The 20,223-nt window shown below is 36.6% G+C and overlaps 2 protein-coding genes across 2 annotated transcripts in view; one reads left to right on the top strand and one right to left on the bottom strand.

Annotated features, from left to right (window-relative positions):
- Positions 1–18,439, top strand: part of LOC106130984 (dynein axonemal intermediate chain 7) — a 35,418-nt gene extending 16,979 nt beyond the window's left edge. Inside the window, exons 16-23 of the mRNA XM_060953019.1 lie at positions 11,686–11,842; positions 12,344–12,486; positions 12,800–12,875; positions 13,350–13,503; positions 14,974–15,122; positions 15,555–15,624; positions 16,751–16,852; positions 17,628–18,439. Coding sequence (XP_060809002.1) covers positions 11,686–11,842; positions 12,344–12,486; positions 12,800–12,875; positions 13,350–13,503; positions 14,974–15,122; positions 15,555–15,624; positions 16,751–16,852; positions 17,628–17,765 — 989 coding nt within the window. The 3' untranslated portion in view covers positions 17,766–18,439. The remainder of the gene's footprint in view (positions 1–11,685; positions 11,843–12,343; positions 12,487–12,799; positions 12,876–13,349; positions 13,504–14,973; positions 15,123–15,554; positions 15,625–16,750; positions 16,853–17,627) is intronic.
- Positions 246–9,741, bottom strand: LOC106131033 (toll-like receptor 6). The gene is made up of 8 exons (XM_013330019.2): positions 9,227–9,741; positions 7,615–7,748; positions 6,827–6,966; positions 6,288–6,456; positions 4,128–5,471; positions 3,507–3,640; positions 1,760–1,887; positions 246–819 (listed from the first exon to the last, which is right to left on the bottom strand). The coding sequence occupies exons 1-8, from the start codon at positions 9,241–9,243 to the stop codon at positions 606–608; spliced, it is 2,280 nt and encodes a 759-aa protein (XP_013185473.1). The 5' UTR covers positions 9,244–9,741; the 3' UTR covers positions 246–605.
- Positions 18,440–20,223: the final 1,784 nt, after the last annotated feature.

Genomic DNA, 20,223 nt, shown 5'->3' with positions numbered 1-20,223 from the left:
TCATTATAACGAGTATACATATATCATTGGGAAGGCTAGGCTTGGCTGACTAGGCTAGGCTAGGCTAAACTTGGTTGCTTTTTATAGATAGGTCACATTCAATATCTGAAACTCATTTCCATAATTTCAAGCAATCCAGGTGAATGTAGCACAAACGTGGCCTTCTAGTCTTATTGACTTTGAATTAATAAAGACGTGTTGTGTGTGTTATTAAAATAAACATTTCAATTTGCTGTTCTATTGTAAAAAAAATTTGTCTTAGTTTTCAAACTTTTTGAGCTTTTTATTTATTTTTTAACTACAATATTATTTTGTCTTTCTTTGCGTCCATAAATAAATATACCTTATACGAGACAAATTACACAGATTGAGTTAGCATCGAAGTAAGTTCAAGACTTGTGTTACGAGATACCAACTCAACGATACTATATTTTATAACAAACATTTATATAGATAAACATCCAAGACCCAGGCCGATCAGAAGAAGCTCGTTTCTCATCATGCCCTGGCCGGGATTCGAACCCGGGGTGTCACAGACGAGCGCACTACCGCTGCGCCACAGAGGCCGTCAAATCAAAGTCCTTCAATGCATATTTCTGATGCGTTCAAGCGAACGTCACATTATCGTTCAATTTATTCCTCTGGGTCACGACACTCTTCTTTAGTCGTCTCCAGAACAATGCCTGTTCAGATTCTTCTTTAGGCCACACTATGTACGTCTTCGTCAGCATCAGGTAATGAAGGGTGTTGGGTCGCAATCTCCTCGGGATATCTTCTAGGAGAATCAGCATTAGATCTTCACGTCTCGTTTCTAGAAGACTGTAAATACAAATTGAATTTTTGATGATCTAAAGTCTAGTAGCAGTGGGATGAGGATGAAGATCAACGTAACATGCATACATATAATCACGTCTCTATCCCTCGCGGGTTAGACAGAGCCAACGGTTTTGAAAAGACTGAAAGGCGACGTGCAGCTGTTTGGTTTAATGATGGAATTGAGATTTAAATAAAGACAGGTTGCTAGCTCATCGCATTAAAGAAGAATCCCTGGTTAAAAACCTTATCCTTCAGTACAAACTCAAAAATATTAACTTTTCAAAGAAAACTACATTAAATAATGTGCCGTGTGGTTCCCGGCACCAATACAAAAAAGAATGGGACCACTCCATCTCTTTCCCACGGATGTCGTAAAAGGCGACTAAGGGATAGGCTTACATACTTTGATTCTTTTTTAGGCGACGGGCTAACAACATGTCACTATTTGAAACTCAATTCTATCTTAAAGCCAAATAGCTGAACGTGGCCTATCAGTCTTTACAAGACTGTTGGCTCTGTCTACCCCGCAAGGGATATAGACGTGATTATATGTAAGTATTAATAATGTTGTTCTCTTCCCGGGTGGTTCCCGGCACCAATAGAAAAAAGAATAGGACCACTCCATCTGTTTCCCATTGATGTCTCAAAATACGACTAATGGATAGACTTTATATAAACTTGGGATTCTTCTTTTAGGCGATAGGCTTGCAACCTGTCACTATTTAAATCTCAATTTTATATTTTAGCCAAACAGCTTATCGTAGCCTATTGGTCTTTTCGAGACTGTTGGCTAATAGTGACGTGACGAGACGTCATTATATGTATGTAACCTTAAAATTGACAATTGATTACAAAAATATCAACATGTATAAAGTTTTTTTTTAATCTCACATATACCGTTCAATTTCACCAAAACGAAGTCTTGTTTACAATGAGTACATACCGGTGCTGGGCCAGATGCATCTCGAACTGGCACCACTGGCTCAAGAGGAACTGCCTGGATATCACCAGCGTGATGGTGCGGGAGCGGTCCATGCAGGAGACGATGTTCTCGAGGATCGAGAGGCCCACCTGCAAAACGGTGATGAATTGGTTGGAATAGTAGAAGAATCATATTTTAGAAATAGTTTGAGAAAAGAGATATTGAAAAGTGTTGTTGTAGGATCCGCAGAATTTCCTCATTAATTCTGGTCCAGTTAAAGTTAAACGTGAAAAATGACAGCCACCGATCCAATGAACTATATAATACCTAAATGTCATGATCCTTTCTGGTGTAGTCTTTTTTAGGCAACACTTTTTAATATCTCTTTTCTCGAACTATTTCTAAACATACATACATACATACATATAATCACGTCTATATCCCTTGCAGGGTAGACAGAGCCAATAAACTTGAAAAGACTGAATGGCCACGTTCAGCTATTTGGCTTAATGATAGAATTGAGATTTAAATAGTGACAGATTGCTCGCCCATCGCCTAAAAAAGAATCCCAAGTTTGTAAGCCTATCCTTAAGTCGCCTTTTACGACATCCATGAGAAAGAGATGGACTGCAACGAAGGAATAGTAGAATAATCATATTTTAGAAATAGGCGATAGGCTAGCAACCTGTCACTATTTGAATCTCAATTCTATCGTTCAGCTAGAACGTGGCCATTCAGTCTTTTCAAGTTTATTGGCTCTGTCTACCCTGCAAGGGATATAGACGTGATTATATGTATGTATGTATGTATGTTTAGAAATAGTTCGAGAAAAGAGATATTAAAAAGTGTTGCCTAAAAAAGACTACACCAGAAAGGATCATGACATTTAGGTATTATATAGTTCATTGGATCGGTGGCTGTCATTTTTCACGTTTAACTTTAACTGGACCAGAATTAATGAGGAAATTCTGCGGATCCCATAGATGGTTGTGCATTAATGCAATATATAAGAAGATGAGAGACACAGAGAGTAAAGATGATAAAGATAGAATGTACATTTCCCAGTTAGGCAAGAGCTGATCTAGCCTCGACGCATTCTAATATCACGCTTAGAAGAAGTTAATACGATAATATATACAGGGTGACTTTTAATTCAACTGCATAAATTTATCTGTTAAGTGTACTCATCTAAAGGATATTTAAAAACGTTAAAAGAAAAATATCGGTTCATATTTCAGAAAGTACGAAAAAAAATAAAAGTATCAAAATCCACGATCCTAAATACGTCATATCACCCCGGCCGGCGGAAAAGGGACGCGTAATATTCAGAGGTCAACACAATTCATTCAGTTGAGCAATCTCGACAACTGTGTACTTTACTTGATCTTGATACTAGAAAAATAATTTATTTTTCAGACATTTATTTACATGTTTAGTTTTAATTTCTTTTTGTAGTTTTTTAAATGTGAAAATGATGTCGTTTAATTTAAATAAAAATAGGCTCAAACGGTTCAGAAGCATGGGTATAGTCTATGTTTAAAAGGATGCGGTTGTTTTAAATGTCACCCTGTATATATACCCGAAAGTCCCTCTTGTGTAGACACACGCTAAAGTTGCAGGCCATCTGCAGATGAGTCAGGAGCTGGTCCAGCAACCACGTTCGGCCGTTGTGACGAGAAAGGGTTACTTAATGAAAATAATTTTATCAGGTCGATCGAGGATGACATTGACTGAAAGAGAGTTCTATAAAATAATACAGGTAGACAACCTGGAAGTCTCTCTCGTGTAGACACACGCTGACGTTGCAGTCCATCTCCAAATGAGGCAGGAGCTGGTCCAGCATCCACGCACGGTCATCGTGGCAGTAAGACACGAATACGTCGTAATTGTAGATCTTGCTCTCTGGAAAGAAGAGAATTCAATTAATTTGATCTTTGGAAAGCAGAAGACAATTTTATAGTGCCATTGATGCTTGAAATGTAACTATTAAATTGTTAATAGACAAAATTGTTATTAGACATGCAATTTGTCAGATATGCATAACATATGAAGTAATAATTAAAACTGTTTTAAATTTCAAACAAGGTAACATGTTAATAAAAAAGTCAAAGTTAAAGAAAGTTTGTAAGTTGTTCATGAAAAAGAAACAAATATATCATCAATTATTTTGCTGATTTTTTTACCACAATTACGCTCAAATTAAAAAATGTCTCCGCCACCGGATACTTACTCTGGGTTAACTTTGTTTATTTATTATTTATGTACACGAAATTTTATACAGGAGCATTTAATACAGTAATCCTAGTACAAAGGTGCTACTTATTTCAATAGAAATCTCTTCCAGTAGACCCATGAGAGGAGAGATGAATTTTGAAGCTAATTTACTTACCGCTAATTCCTTCATCCTTCGAAATCAGGCTCAATGTCGCCGAATTCTTCATCGTTACAAAAAAGTATCTAATCCTCCTCCTGAACATGAACATCAGAAACAGAAATGGCAACATTATTCCCGGTATTATCAACAATAGCAGCAAATTTACCCCTCTGTCCAATCCTTTATTAATATCGTGAGGTTCTGATTTCGCATTGCAATTCTGCACTTCCATAAACGGAATTGATTTACTCTCGAACACTTGCAGACATGAATATGAGTCGTCAAATGTTTGATAATCTAGTAGTAGAAATTTCCCTACGTTTCCTTCGTATCTCGAAACATTCAGTTCTTGAATACAAGCATCTTCTCTATCACAAATGAACGATATATTCGTTCTCTTTATAATTTTCTCATTATACTCTTTCAGAGCAATGTTAAAATTGAAATCTGTGTTATTGTTATATGCGTATATAAGTTTATCAGTCAGCATCAGTTCATTCATGGCAGCAATTTCTATCAGTTCTCTTGTATGACAGTTACATACTATTATGTTTTCTGATAGGCCAATGTAAGATATATCTTTGATATCATTCATCATTTCAATAGATAAAATGTTTATGTTGTTTTCTCTCAGTGATAGAAGTCGAAGCGAACGCATTCCAGCAAAAATTGGGTGTAACCAAGTCGCAAATCTGTTTTTGTCTAGATCTAACACCTGTAGCTTCCTCAACGACATTGCTACATCTCTTTTAATCGTTACGAGTTCATTATCGGTCAGTTTCAATATTTCTAATTGTCTCATGTTATTGAAAACATCGAAATCTTTCAGCTTTACATCGTTTGCGTATAAAACTTGTAATGAATTTTCTAGTCCTCTCAGTACTCTAACATCATTTAGCACATCAAGGTTGCCCGAAACATCTAAATATCTTATCGACGTATTGTTGAACGCAGCTGGAGATAATTGGCATCCCGTCCAACATAAAGATAATCTCTGTACTTTTGGTCCCAAATTGGAAAAGACTGAAAACGTTTTTGGATGAAATAAACTAAAGGACATGTCTATTGATACCAAATTCTTCAATTTGCTTAATTCTTGTCTTATAAGCAAAGTATTTGCCATATTATCTAAGTGGATTGCATTTCTACTTATATCTAAATGAACAAGGTTTGTCAGTTTATCAAATGCAGTGTTCTCAATTTCGTGGATATTGTTTTCGCCTAAATATAAGGCTTTCAAGTTTGGCATGCCGTAGAACACAGATTTGCCTATAGTTTCGATGGAGCAAGCTCTGAGGTCGAGCTCTTTCAAATGGATGAAGGTGGTGTTTTCAAATCCAATAGACCATATGCTGCGACCTGAAAAGAAGAGTTTTGTTAAATTATAGCAACATCCAAAGTTTGGCCTTAAGATAGAGATTCTCCAAGCAAAGTATACAAAAAGGATGTGATTAGAGTCTCCTTTTAAGCGTGCAAGCCGGTACCAGGAGACCCCGCTCTGTCATAATAACATACAATGAAACATAGTTAAAAATACATACATATGGTCACGTCTATATCCCTTGCGGGGTAGACAGAGCCAACAGTCTTGAAAAGACTGATTGGCCACGTTCAGCTATTTGGCTTAACGATAGAATTGAGATTCAAATAGTGACAGGTTGCTAGCCCAGCGCCTAAAAAAGAATCCCAAGTTTTTACAAACTAGCTCAAGTTTTTACAAACTAGGCTCGTTTGTGAAATGTGAAAAGCCTAATAATAACCGGACAGGCTGGAACCGTTTTATTGTCCGGACACGCAACCAAAAAGCTTACATACATACATACATATAGTCACGTCTATATCCGTTACGGGATAGACAGAACCAACAGTCCCGAAAAGACTGAATGACCACGTTCAGCTGCTCGGCTTGATAATGGAATTGAGATCCAAATAGTGACAGGTTGCTAGCTCAGCGCCTAAAAAAGAATCCCAAGTTTGTAAGCCTATCCCTTAGTCGCCTTTTACGACATCCATGGGAAAGAGATGGAGTGGTCCTATTCTTTTTTTGTATTGGTGCCGGGAACCACACGACACTAGTTAAAAATAACTTAGTTAAAATATATTATACAATTATAATCATGTGCAAAAGTATTAGGTATATTAAGGAATTAAAGATTAAGAACTACCATGTCTTACCCATGCCGAACTGATTACTAGTATCAACTTCTCTCAACTCCGTGGCGTTGATGGACATCTGATAGTCGTCTCCTGTGGAACTAGTGTCCATGAAACTATTTCCATAGAGAGTCATGTATTCCAAGGTTTCTGCCAAGTGGTGGCCTTTGAAACTCTGGTAGTTGAAGATCTGAAATAACATATTGATTTTATTGATGAATTAATTAGGTCTGGAAACAAATTGCTTCGGATTTTATTCCAAACTTGATCTTCTGTAATTAAAAAAAAAGTATTTTGTATGCAACTCTTTAACCAACTAACTTATCTATATTTTTAAAATATAGGTAACATTATTGCAAAACATTTTTTAAAATGTTTAATCCTTGATAAGAAAAGAATACAAATAATTATTGATACGCATGCCAATGAACTTGAACTGAGAATACTTACTGTAGATCCCACAAAATGAAGAAAAATAATGTCGGAAAATGGACGGATGATGATAATGATGACCGATCAGAAGATCAATAGATGATTTGATATAAAATAATGGTTATTACCGTAGGCACCCTGGCGAGTTTACATTTCGCCAAGCTGAGATATTTGACATGTTTCTCCACTGTTATGTAATCTTCAAAATTTTCCCTCAACACTCGAACCGCGTTGGCTTTCGTTGAAAGGTCTATTGAGAATTCGGGTTCTGGAATAAATAAATAGAAATAAAATTCTGAAGCATCTTAGCTAATTGTCACATTCGATATTGACCACAGAACAAAGGAAAACTCAGCTATAACAAAACCATTTTTGACGAATGTTTTACTCTCTTAACTTAACCTGTACCTATTATGCCCGTATATATTATACCTGCAAAAATCCGGAGTTGTATATGGACTAGTTCTAGTGACTGTATCTAATACTGTTTTATCTATAGTAATTGTTTCACAAATTATAATTATAAATTTGGTCAGGCAAATTCATAAGTATTATAATAAATGCCACATATCTCTAGCAATTGTTTTAGAAACTTGCCCATCTAATTTGAACGGATGTGCTAGTTTAAATTGTGTGCTCACTGCAGTTATCAGACCAGTAGTGGATTATGGATTAACTATTAACTAAAACCATGACTTACCATTAAAAGAAAATGATGGATAGGCTGATAAACTTTGCATATTTCTTTTAGGCGATGGGCTAGCAACCTGGCCTATCAGTCTTTTCTAGAATATTTGCTCTGTCTACTCCGCAAGGGATATAGACGTGATTATATGTATGTATGTAGAAAAATTATGATTAAGAAATTTTTGTTTGCTTTGATTGGACATTAAATATGAAATAAATTTTCACGAACCAACGGCATCAGTAAAATCTCCTTTCTCGTCGACCCAATTCTGGACGTCAGTCATATAACCAGTCAGACACGTCTGGGACTCCACTGGGAACGCCCTTTTGGTCAGCATACAGGAAAACAGGCTGAAAATCCAGCTGGAATTTAAAATAAACAGATTTCGTAATGTTAATTCGGTTCTGCTTCTACACTGTTCTGGTAGTTAAGAAAAAATACAGTGCCATCTGCTTCTATTCTCGTACAGATTGTAAAATTCAATCTAGGGAAAGGCAAATAAACTTGGGATTCATCTTTTAGGCGATGGGCTACCAACATGTCACTATTTGAATCTCAATTCCATCAGCAAGCGTAGAACGTGGCCTTTGAGTCTTTTTCAGACTGTTACCTCTATCTACCCCGTAAAAGTCGTAATTTTAAGTCTATAAGTATCTGCGTCCTAGTGGCGGTTACGTTCTCCTTGGGGTACTTGCCTCGGGTCCTAGTACCAGGTGCCCATTAAATGATAACGACATAATATGTATATATTCATAAGTAGGTGTGGTCCAACGATAGAACCCTGTGGTACACCAATTTTGAAATCCCAAGTACTTAATATTATTAATAAGAAAGTAAGCAAGTTTTTTTTATTTTTGTAACCTCTTCACGGTTTTTTTTCTGAATTAATCTCCTTGAAATGTCACGTATATACATATATATAATTAAAAGTCTGGAAAAGGACAAAAGGTACCTTTTGTCTTGGTAAAAACTATACTTGTACTTTTTTAAGGTGGCGCTAAATTCGTCGCTTTTTGTAGGTGGCGTTTAATTCATTGCTTTATGTAGGGTAGTGATAATTTCGTCATGTTTTCGTTATCGCATTTATTTCACATTTTTTTAAAGCCTGTAGTTCTTTCGCTCTAAAATTTGAATTTGTAATCAATATGAAATTTTATATTTCTCATAAACAACAGGGAGTATGTCTATTTTAAGCGAATCACAGTGTCAACCCCTTGAATAAAATCTGCTTAATCACGCGTGTTCAAATTCTACTTTCGTATCTTTCTAGTTTTTCATACTAATGACGATTCGATGTAAGATGATGATAAGGAGATACTCAGATAAAAATAAGCTTATCCCGTATAGCTGTCTTTACATAATATATCTCTGTAGCATCCCTTATAAACATTTCAAATGCCAAAAGTTTGACTTTGCCGATGTTACGTTTGTACTTTTTAAATAGGCGTTTATTATTTACACTGTTACTCATTCCTTGTTTAGTCTACCACTCAAAAATGGGACCATTCCATTTCTTTCTAGTGGATGTGGTAAGAGGCGACTAATGGAAGAGACACGTAATGCCTTAATTAAAAACTGATTTGTGTTAACAGTGAAACAATGATCTTACGTACTGTTCATTTTTATGATTTTCTAATGTACTCGATAGTCCGCCATTTTGTTAGTACCTAAATCACGGCAAATCGATAGCCTAGAGACGATAAAAGATATAGAGCTGCTTATTAATGGTACAAAAAAAAACGCGCGATTATTTTTGCACTGCATTAATTTACATGACTTCGTTCTTACAATCAATAAGTAATTTTCTTTAAAATATGAAATTTATTTAAATAAAACTTACATTAGTCTCAGTGTCATCGTAAAAAATCGTAAGAAAATTCAATTTGCTTGAATTTAAATCTGATCTTCATCGTGTTAGTTTACATCACATAATTCATCACGAATTCACTAACACATCTTCATCTCTTTCTTAACGGTCACAAGAAAAGAGACAGGAGATTCAAGTTTTTACAACACAAATTAAAAACACAACTTGATTTCAAATCAAAACGTCATCAACGTAAATCAGTGATGAGTCAGTTTATCTGAAACACTATACGAAAGTTCTACGAATAAACATTCCGTCTCACTCTGAATGAGTGCACAACCAAAGAGATAACACTGAGTTTCAAAAATAGAATGGTCCTGAAGATTTTTCCTTTCTGAATCCAAAAACTTTACAATGTTTTCCTCCACACTGACGTCACTTCCCGCCTTTTTTACCACGAATATTTTTATTTTTGTAAATAGGTAGTATTTACGTTTTTTTTTTCAAATAGGCATGTGCGTAAGCAATCGATTTACGCAAAATACTGATTGCAAATATCGAATCGCAAAAGTACGATAATCGCAATCTTATCTGTATAATATTCAAAGGCATGGTTATCGTGTAATAATCTGACATGACAGGCACTTGTCAGTTTTAACCCTCGACAAAAAATGTCACAAATCCTTCTTGGCCTATGAACGATAACTTTAAGAGAGATAGTGCGATCTCAGGGTGATGTATGGTACTTTAGAATAGGACCAGTCCATATCTACCAATGGATGCCGTAAAAGGCGACTAAGAAAAGGGTTTATAAACTTGAGATTATAATTGTAGGCGATGGGCTAGCAATCTGTCACTATTTGAATCTCAACATACATACATACATATGATCACGTCTATATCCCTTGCGGGGAAGACAGAGCCAACAGTCTTGAAAAGACTGAATGGCCACGTTCAGCTATTTGGCTTAATGATAGAACCGAGATTCAAATAGTGACAGGTTGCTAGCCCATCGCCTAAAAGAGGAATCCTAAGTTTATAAGCTTATCCCTTAGTCGCCTTTTACGACATCCATGGGAAAGAGATGGAGTGGTCCTATTCTTTTTTGTAATAGTGCCGGGAACCACACGGCACTTGAATCTCAATTCCATCATAAAGCCATACAGTTGAACGTGGCCTATCAGTCCTTTCAAGACTGTAGGATCTGTCTACCCCGCAAGGGATATAGACGTGACTATTTGTATGTACGGTCTCAAAGTTGTCTAATGCACCTTTGTAGTTCCACTATAGATCTTAGTACTCAACTCGAAAAATCCATTTCATACTCAGAAGAAGACTCAAGAGGTCATACAGAAGTCGCTTCGTGTAAAACCTGATTTACTAAACCTGACTTACCTAATCTAGGATCGTTGTCGAAGGCGTAACTTGATCAAATCGGCGATATTCTAGCAAAAGGTCAGGTCAATAGTACCAAAGCCGACGAACTTGCTTGAAGAGAATTGTGAATGTGGATGAAGCGATGAAAAAAGTATGCAGGGTCGTGGCAATTAGAAAGAAGAAGTCTCTGCCTACCCCCCTCGGAGAAAGTCGTGATTTAATGTACGCATGTCATAGGACCCCTCTCCAAAGAGGGGGACTAGGCGAGAAGAACGACCAATCCCAATTCAAGTCATGTCAGAGTTGCTTGACTTTTAGTACGCATTTTTCCTATCGATTATATTGATAACGTCATTATAATACGAATTAATTGATGTTGTTTATAACACTAGCTTTTAACCGCACCTTCGTCCGCGTTAATTAAGCGCCACCGCCAAAAAGCGACGAATTTAATGCTATCTACAAAAAAAGGACGATATACATATAAATATATACGGGACATATTACACAGATTGAGTTAGCCTAGAAGTAAGTTCGAGACTCGTGTTACGAGATACTAACTCAAAGATACTCTATTTTATAATAAATACTTATATAGATAAACATCCAAGGCCCGGACCAGTCAGAGAAAGTTCGTTTCTCATCATGCCCTGACCGGGATTCGAACCCGGGACCTCTGGTGTCACAGACAAGCACCACCTGCAAAAAGTAACGAATTAAATGCAACCAACAAAAAGCGAGGAATTTAACGCCATTTGCAAAAGATTACAGGTTTTTCTGCAAATCCCAAGGGAATTACAGTTTGATGTTATACGTGATGTTTCAAGAAGATAAATTCAGTAGATAACCTGTGATGAATTAACAAACAAACAAACAAATGCGTTTCGCATTTATAATATTAGTTAGGATTAGTTATCAGAAAACTGACCAAGATAAGGTGCGTTAACCTGCGCACGTATAAACTAAGGACATATGTAGATGATAAAATCTATGTTCTAGATAAACATATATCTATGGTTGAATGACATCATCGTGAGAACATTAACAAACCTATTAGAAGAAAGTAGGTAGCTGCGGTAAGTAACTAGTAAACCCCATTTTTTTCTCCTATCTAGTACAACTGCCCAAAGTCCTTCAGCCAATGAAGTACCAAGTCCAGTACCGGGCCCCGGGTCCGCCCCCCGTGGGGGTCACCAGGACCCCGGAGGAGATCGAGGCAGAGATCAAGAAAATGGAAGCGGAGTATGAGAAACTGGCTCTGGTATTCATTGAGTGAGTGTTTTAAATCTTTATCGAGTTACAAGTCTTTAGATTAAGGTCACTATGCGACCACCACCAATCAGGGTCAGGTTTACTTGCTTAAAGGTGGCTGAGGTCAGACGGGAGTCGCTTTCGTGTAAAAACCTGACTCACCCAATCCGGGATCCATAGTTAAGGGCATAACTCCAGAGTGATGAGGACAATGCATATTATAAAGCTGAAGAGTTTGTTTGTTTGAATGCGCTTATCTCAGGAACTACTGGTTCGAATTGAAAAATTCTTTTTGCGTTGAAAAGACCATTTATCGAGGAAGGCTTAAGGCTATATAACATCACGCTGCAACTATAGGAAGCAGGAGCAAAGAAATAGTAGAATATATGAAAAAAACGGGGAAAATTATTCATCCTTGAGGGCTTCAATGATGCCCGAAATAACTATTCCACGCGGACGAAGTCGCGGGCACAGCTAGTATTATGATATACTTATACTATAACTTTTTAAATTATTTCTCAGGCTCCCCCAAGACGTGATGTGGTCGGAACCGCCCGTAGTATGCCAGTGGCAGGATCCGAGAAAACTCTGGACAAGCAACTATATCAACGACTTGAAGTATAATGAAGACAAGTTCACAATTCAGTTCAGGACTGGGGTGCTTTGTTAGTGTTTTATGATTATCTACATACATACATACATAATGGTCACGTCTATTTCCCTTGTGGGGTAGACAGAGCTAACAGTCTTGAAAAGACTGATAGGCCACGCTCAGCTATTTGGCTTAATGATAAAATTGAGATTCAAATAGTGACAGGTTGCTAGCCCATCGCCTAAAAAAGAATCCCGAATTTGTAAGCCTATCCCTTAGTCGCCTTTTACGAAATCCATGGGAAAGAGATGAAGTGGTCCTATTTTTTTGTTCTATTGGTGCCGGGAACCACACGGCACATTGCTTTCATTCCTTTTCATTTACAGGGCCGATCGGTATAGCTACATTGAGGTATAGCAACCTGCCCTATCAAAGTTGGGATGTTAAACCGGATACCCACAGGTATATTGTATTTCATAATAATATGTACTCGTATCTCAACTAAGTACTTTAATGTGAAAGTGAGTTTGTTTGTTTGTTTGTTATCTCTTCATAAGTTATCTACCGAGCCAATCTTGTTGATATTTCTCGGATATACGAGTAATTATTGTAGCGGGAGCGATGATTCGGCTCGACCGCCACCAAAGGGAAGATCTTCCGCCAGGCTGCTGTGACGCCTGGGGAACCGCGCGACAGACGATGTTGTGTCGGAGAATGTATATATATGCTCCAATCCGTGAAATTGTTGCTTGCGCGATATAGACTCTTCACTGTTATTGGCTGATAGCGTCGCGTGATCCTATAGTAGTAGTAGAAGTATCCTATAGTAATAAATAAAAATTTTAAATTTGAATTTGACGTTGAGAGATGTCTTCGCAATATGTTAAACATTGTCCAATGTGCCCATGTTAAATGACTTTCCATTAATTTCAACAGCAAAGGAGTAATAATAACGGTCACAGGAGCATGCGTCACAATCACGTGGCTCTGTCTAGCCAACACGGTCCGGCTGAAGTGGATAGCGAACGCCACCACCAACGCCTTAAAGGAACACTATAATAAGCCTTACAGCGTGAAGAAGATGATGCAGGTATCTTAATAGCATACGGATGCGGTCTGTTAAGAGAGGATTTGTGGAAGTCTTTTTAAAGAAAAGACTATTTTTTAACATACATACATACATACATATAGTCACGTCTATATCCCTTACGGGGTAGACAGAGCCAATAGTCCCGAAAAGACTGAATGGCCACGTTCAGCTGCTCGGCTTAATGATGGAATTGAGATCCAAATAGCGACAGGTTGCAAGCCTATCGCCTAAAAAAGAATCACAGGTATGTAAGCCTATCCCTTGGTCGTCTTTTACGACATCCATGGGAAAGAAATGGAGTGGTCCTATTCTTTTTTGTATTGGTGCCGGGAACCACACGGCACATTTTTTAACACTCGCGTTTATTAGGAACTGAATATAGAATGTTCCAAGTGGTTCCCGGCCTAATAGAAAAATAATAGGACCACTCCATCTCTCTCCCATGGATGTCGTAAAAGGCGACTAAGGGATAGGCTTATAAACTTGAGATTCTCCTTTTAGGCAACGGGCTAGCAACCTGTCACTTTATATGAATCTCAATTCTATCAGTAAGCCAAACAGCTGAACGTGGCCTATCAGTATTTTCAAGACTGTTGGCTGTGTCTACCCCGCAAGGGATATAGACGTGATTATATGTATGTATGAATATAAAACTTAAGCACAAAGAGCACTTCGCGAGGAATATTCTCTTTGGGAAACCACTCGGTAAGAGGTCTGATCACGAACTGTAGTACTGAGTCATGTCTGGAGTTGAGTTCTAGGGGGAAGATGCTGAGTGTGCAACCTTAGCACCTAGGGATGCACTAAATCTAACAATCTAGGGATGTAACAGATCGTTAGTGAGTTGTTCAAACAAATCGTTCATTCATTCATCTTTGGAAGTTTCTTGAAAACGTATTCATTCAATCATTCGTCCTTGAAGGCATGTGACAATGACATTTTAGTAGTATTAACTTCGGTTTTAAAGATATGATAATTTTTTGTGCGTATTCGGTGATAAGTTTTATTCGTTATTAAAATTTTAATATCATCTTAGTTTAAACGGTATTTATGAGAAAACATAACTAGGACAAATGCAATGATTCGGAAATGATTTTTGATAATCTGACACCAGTGTTGCCACTTACACATTCATTCATATAAACACGTCTATATCCCTTGTGGGGTAGACAGAGATAACAGTCTTGAAAAGAGTATAAGGCCACGTTCAGCTGTTAGTCTTTATGATTCAAATAGCGACAGGTTGCATCGCCTTAAAAAAAGTATCCCAAATTTATAATAACCCTTGGTCGTCTTTTACGACACTGAATGAGATGGAGTGGTCACGTACACTTATGGTAAAAAAAATAGAATCCCAAATTTATAAACCTATCCCTTGGTCGTCTTTTACGACATCCATGGGAAATGGAGTGGTCATAGTCACGTACACTTATGGTAACGAAAAAAAGAAACAGCTTCTGTCTACCGCAGATCATGCGGGAGGCGGCCTGCGATTTCTTCCCTGACTTCGACGCCTACAACCACATCGAGGGCAGCTGCCCCAAGGAGTGGGCGGCCGAGAGGCACAACTACCACGCCATGGCGTTTCTGTCCAGGGCCTACAACTTCCAGTGGAGCAGGTGACTTGATCTTAAGTTATTTATGTATATACATACATACGTATGCTCTGCACCATCTCATCAAAAGCTTAAATCTTACATTAATCTCGTCTATATCCCTCGTGGGGTAGACAGAGCCAACAATCTTGACAAGATTTCGGCCACGTTCAGCTGTAGCAGCTTCAAATAGTAACAGTTTGCTAACCCATCGCCTAGAATAATGACAAGTTTGTAAGCCTATCCCTTAGTCGCCTTTTACGACATCGATGAGAAAAACATGGAGTGGTCCTACTTATTCTTTTTTCAATTGTTTCCTTGAACACACGAGACGATACCAAAAATCCCACAAAGTTGAGAGAGAAATGTTGTTGAATTTAAAAGAGTGAGTGACAAGACGCCCGGGAACACGTAGAAGGAGAGAGATAGAGTCGTGCAACCGTCCTTTCTTTTCAGATGGAACGCCACAGCTGGGAGTCGAACTATCATCATGCAGTTGCGCGAAGCGGTGGACAAGAAACGAGAAGTTAGTGACCTTTTATTTTCTTATTTTATATGTGAAAAAACGCAAAGAATAAATGCAGTGGAAATGAGAGCGTTAAGGAGTATGTTGGGTGTGAAATTGAGTGACCGGGTAAGGAACAGCGTGATAAGGAAATGTTGTGATGTGAAAGAAGATGTAGTTACAGGAATAGAAAAGGGTACTTATGTTGAGATGGTTCGGTCATGTGGAGAGGATGAATGAAAACAGGTTGAATAAGCAGATATACATGGAGAGTGTGGAGGGAAAGGTCGGGGTGGGAAGACCTAGACGAACATATCATGATCAAATTAAGGACGTCCTGGTAAAGGGTCAGGTCAAAAGTACCCGAAACCGCCGAGCTTGCATGAAGAGAGTTATGAATGTGGATGAAGCAAAGGAAGTATGCAGGGATCGTGGCAAGTGGAAAGAGGTAGTCTCTGCCTACCCCTCCGGGAAAGAGGCGTGATTTTATGTATGTATGTAAAAACGCAAGCACACATTGGCATAATCGACATCAACGCCATCTATCAACAACACTTGTGACTACTACGTTTTTAACCACTCATTCACTTCATTCACTCACGAAATCATGCCAGAGTTTTTTTCACAGATGGCGGACGTGATGGGGCAAAATTGAAAAGAAAGACTTAATTAAAAATAGACACGTCATGGTTGTTTTTGAGTGACAAAAAAAATATTGGAAACAAATAAATTAAAACAATGTGTTTAAATCTATACTAATATTATAAAGCTGAAGAGTTTGGTTGTTTGTTTGAACGCGCTAATTTCAGGAACTACTGGTTCGCATTGAAAAATTCTTTTTGCGTTGAATAGATAGACCATTCATCGAGGAAGGCTTTAGGTTATATAACATAACGCTGCAACTATAAGGAGCGAAGAAATAATGGAAAATGTAAAAAAAAGGGAAAAATAATTCATCCTTGGGGCTTCAATGATGCCCAAAATAACTATTCCACGTGGACGAAGTCGCGGGCACAGCTAGTAAGGTATAAGTTTTAAACTTTTAAGTACAAGAATAGGTCGTAAATCATGCCACCTGATTTATGGAATCTTCAAATCTATGGGTTAGGAAGTCGTATAATTCAGCAAATGTTATTTTTTTTTTCAGAGCAAACTTCAGCTTTTGTACGTGACTCCACAGAAGGCTACCATCCTAAAATGTAATGAGATGGTGCAGGAACTGTCCTTACAACCTATGATGGGGTTAGGAGTAAGTAAATTGTATTATGGTTGAAGCGATAAGTGTAAGGCTTACTGCTTTTAGGAGGGTAGGTGGAAAAAAATGATAGCCAGAGAAAACAAGTGAAATATCGCACAAATTATTATTATTATAGTTATAAAGCGCCGAGGAATAAACGAACAACACAACTCTTCTCTGTTAAATAGACATTTCAAAATTACTCGTCCGCCGACTCTTGCCTTTGGCCGGACGAGAGAATTGCGTGCACGTATGTATTTATGTATTTAAAACGTAATTATTTGTGCCGTGTGGTTCCTGGCACTAATTAAAAAAGGAATAGGACCACTCCATCTCGTTCCCATGGATTTCGTAATGGGCGACTAAGGTATAGGCTTATAAAATTGCGATCCTTTTTTAGGCGATGGCCTAGCAACCTGTCACTATTCGGATCTCAATTCCATCATTAAGCCGAACGCAGCTGAACGTGGCCTATCAGTCTTTTCAAGACAGTTGGCTCTGTCTACTCAGCAAGGGATATAGACATGATTATATGTATGCATTATCAAAATCTGATCCTAGATTACTATATGGTCATGTGGAGAGGATGAATGAAAGCAAGTTGTCTAAGCAAATATAAAACAGGAGTGTGAATAGGAACTTTGGAGTGGACAGGCCTAGACGAAAGTGGCCCGATCAAATCGGGGATCGTGGCAAGTGAAAAGATTTAGTCTCTGCCTATGTAATGAGATAGAGTGGTCTTAATAAGTAACTTTTTGTTTGAATTAATGGCTTTCTTTTATTTCAGTTCTATCCCGACTTGTTCACGCTGAACATGTCATACGGTTCAGTGGACGCGCGCCGAGCGACTTTCAACATGAAATATAGACTTGTGGAGACCGTTTTCGATATGCTACAGGAGTTAAAGTTGTCCAGTTTTTCTTAAGATAAATAATATAAAGAAAATTGAAAATGACATAAAAAATGGCATAATTAAAGGCGGCTTACGTACATATATATTGCGGAGAAGACAGAGCCAACAGTCTTGAAAAGTCTAACAGGCCACGTTCGGCGGTATGGCTTATTAATGATAAATTTGAGATTAAAATAGTGAGTTTGCCACCCCATCGCCTACAAGAAGAATCCCAAGTTTATAAGCCATTGCCAAGGAATGTGAAAAAAATGAAGACACAAAAAAGAATGGCACAGGTAAAGACAAAAAAAAATCGATAAAGATTTTTGGGAATTCTTCCTTTCAGAAATGAAAGGTTAAAAATCTCAAAAATATGTTAATGTCAATTGAAAAGTGAAGAAGACTTTTATTTGAAGATGTAATGTTTTAACGCAAAATAAAAAACTGCAAACGTAAATTTGACAATGTGGGACAGGTTGTTAACGTATGATGAGTTGCCACAAGCAAATGGAGTGACATAGGAATTATTACTCAACTGTAAATATGTATTTGAAGAAGAGATTATTTGTTCTAAATTTCTGTATATTTCTTCAAGTTTCCATCAAAATTTAAATAAAGTGAAGAGAAATATAAGGGATATTTACTTAAAATAAAACACGGGAATGTATACTATAAACAAATTCTATTTATTTAATGGATAAAAAAAACTAAAAACTACTAAAAGTAAAAAAAAAAACTCCTTCCACTATGAAACTGAAATAAAATGTTATTTTACAAAAAAAGATTCGATAACAAATGACCCTTTAATCTATGATTCCCTGGCAGTTGATACATTTATGTACAATTTTTTTTTTCATAATTTTAAAGCCTACAAGTTTTTGTACGTGTCATTAATATTGAAGAAAAATATATTATGCAGTTGAATGAATTTTTAATTGAATGCTGTGGGAGCGGATCATGTACATTTAAAATTATAAGATATATATTGCACTTCTGTAAAAGAAAGAAAAAACAGATAAATCATGCAAGTTTATAATTTAAAAATGTCACATTAAATTATGAATCTTTAACATTTTTTTCAAAAGTAACATCATATTAACACATTTTATTTTATCAATTAATTTCACGCACAAAAACTATTAAAATAAAATACGACCCTATAACAAATTTCCGAGTCAGTGTTACCATAATAATATTTAAAAACATGTATCGATAAATATACATAAGCTGACACAATCTCACATTACTTAAAACAAATGTAGCTCTGTGATTTTGTTACAACTGAGAATCGATTTTTTTTTCAACGATTATATTTATCACAAAAGAGATCTTTTTTTAATTAATTAAAAATAATAACAATATCCGATCACAGTTTATAAAAAAAAGGAAACTAAAAAAAAATCAACCCTCAGTTTTGAAACTAGTGATTATTATACATGTTCCACGAATTTTTATGGATCAAAACATATACGTCCATATTTTTCAAATTCCATGGATGTTTAGCTATATTAGTTAACAAAACGCATGGTTTTATTTTTAAGTTATCAACTAAATGAATATAATAAGATTTTTTTTTTTTTGTAATCTGCTGTTCTTATTATTTACAAGAATAAATGAATGATTAAATAATGTGTTTTAATTAAAATATATACAATGTTGGATTGCCCATTCTTATAGGAGTTCGGTCGCGTCTTGTGCCCGTTTAATAGAGACACAAGCTTGTCATTTGTTTAAGAAATTCGTGGTCAGTAAAAGTGGTAATTGTCCACACTTGCAAATTCAACGCATGTTACGTGTAAATAAAACAACGCGCAGTCCAACTTCATATATTTATCAGACTTATTTACTTGAAAAGCAATAAAGTGTTACGCCATTCTTTGCTTAACTAATATTAGAATGACGGCGACAATGATGTGAAAATATACATCGAGCAATCGACGTCACAATAGGATATCAAATGTTACCCTTTATTTAAGTCAAAAGCTTTTAACTTTATTTATTTAGTCGAGAAGTATGCAATATCCGTGGCAACAGTTACATATCATATCACTAAGCAACATAAATACCGAAAAATTTAATTCAAGTTTTGTTACGCAATTACATAAGTTACGAGTTTGCAAATAGGAAATAAAAGCAATAACCAATAAAAAAAAAGTCCTAATAAACAAAGAAATGAAACTGAAATAGTTTTCCCACAAATACATTGTCAAGGAAACACATAAGTAAGTGACACGGAGATGATTCAGATGAATTACAAAATCATCCTCAAAGGAGAATTACTGTTAAAAGGAAAAGATTCCACAATCATATCTTTTAAAAGGCATTTATTTCTACTATTTGTGGCATCAAGTTTTTTTTAACTTAACGCATACATTAATTTATATTTCTTGTCCTTAATCTGACGTCGACTGAACAATTTACATTTTAGAAAAAATGATCACATTACATAAAATATAAAATTCATCGTGCTACTTTACATATACAATATACA

This window comes from Amyelois transitella, chromosome 30 (genome assembly GCF_032362555.1).
Source record: "Amyelois transitella isolate CPQ chromosome 30, ilAmyTran1.1, whole genome shotgun sequence".
In the NCBI taxonomy this organism is placed as follows: Eukaryota; Metazoa; Arthropoda; class Insecta; order Lepidoptera; family Pyralidae; genus Amyelois; species Amyelois transitella.
Note: the sequence above shows the minus strand (reverse complement) of the source record. Positions and strands in the feature narration are given on the sequence as shown.

What these genes read in the sequence shown, in the direction of transcription:
- LOC106131033 (XM_013330019.2), bottom strand. An exon ending in GAAGGATGAAGGAATTAGCG is followed by an intron (nt 3,641 to 4,127) that starts GTAAGTAAATTA and finishes TCTTCTTTCCAG; the next exon opens with AGAGCAAGATCTACAATTAC. An exon ending in ATGCATCTGGCCCAGCACCG is followed by an intron (nt 820 to 1,759) that starts GTATGTACTCAT and finishes TTGTATTTACAG; the next exon opens with TCTTCTAGAAACGAGACGTG.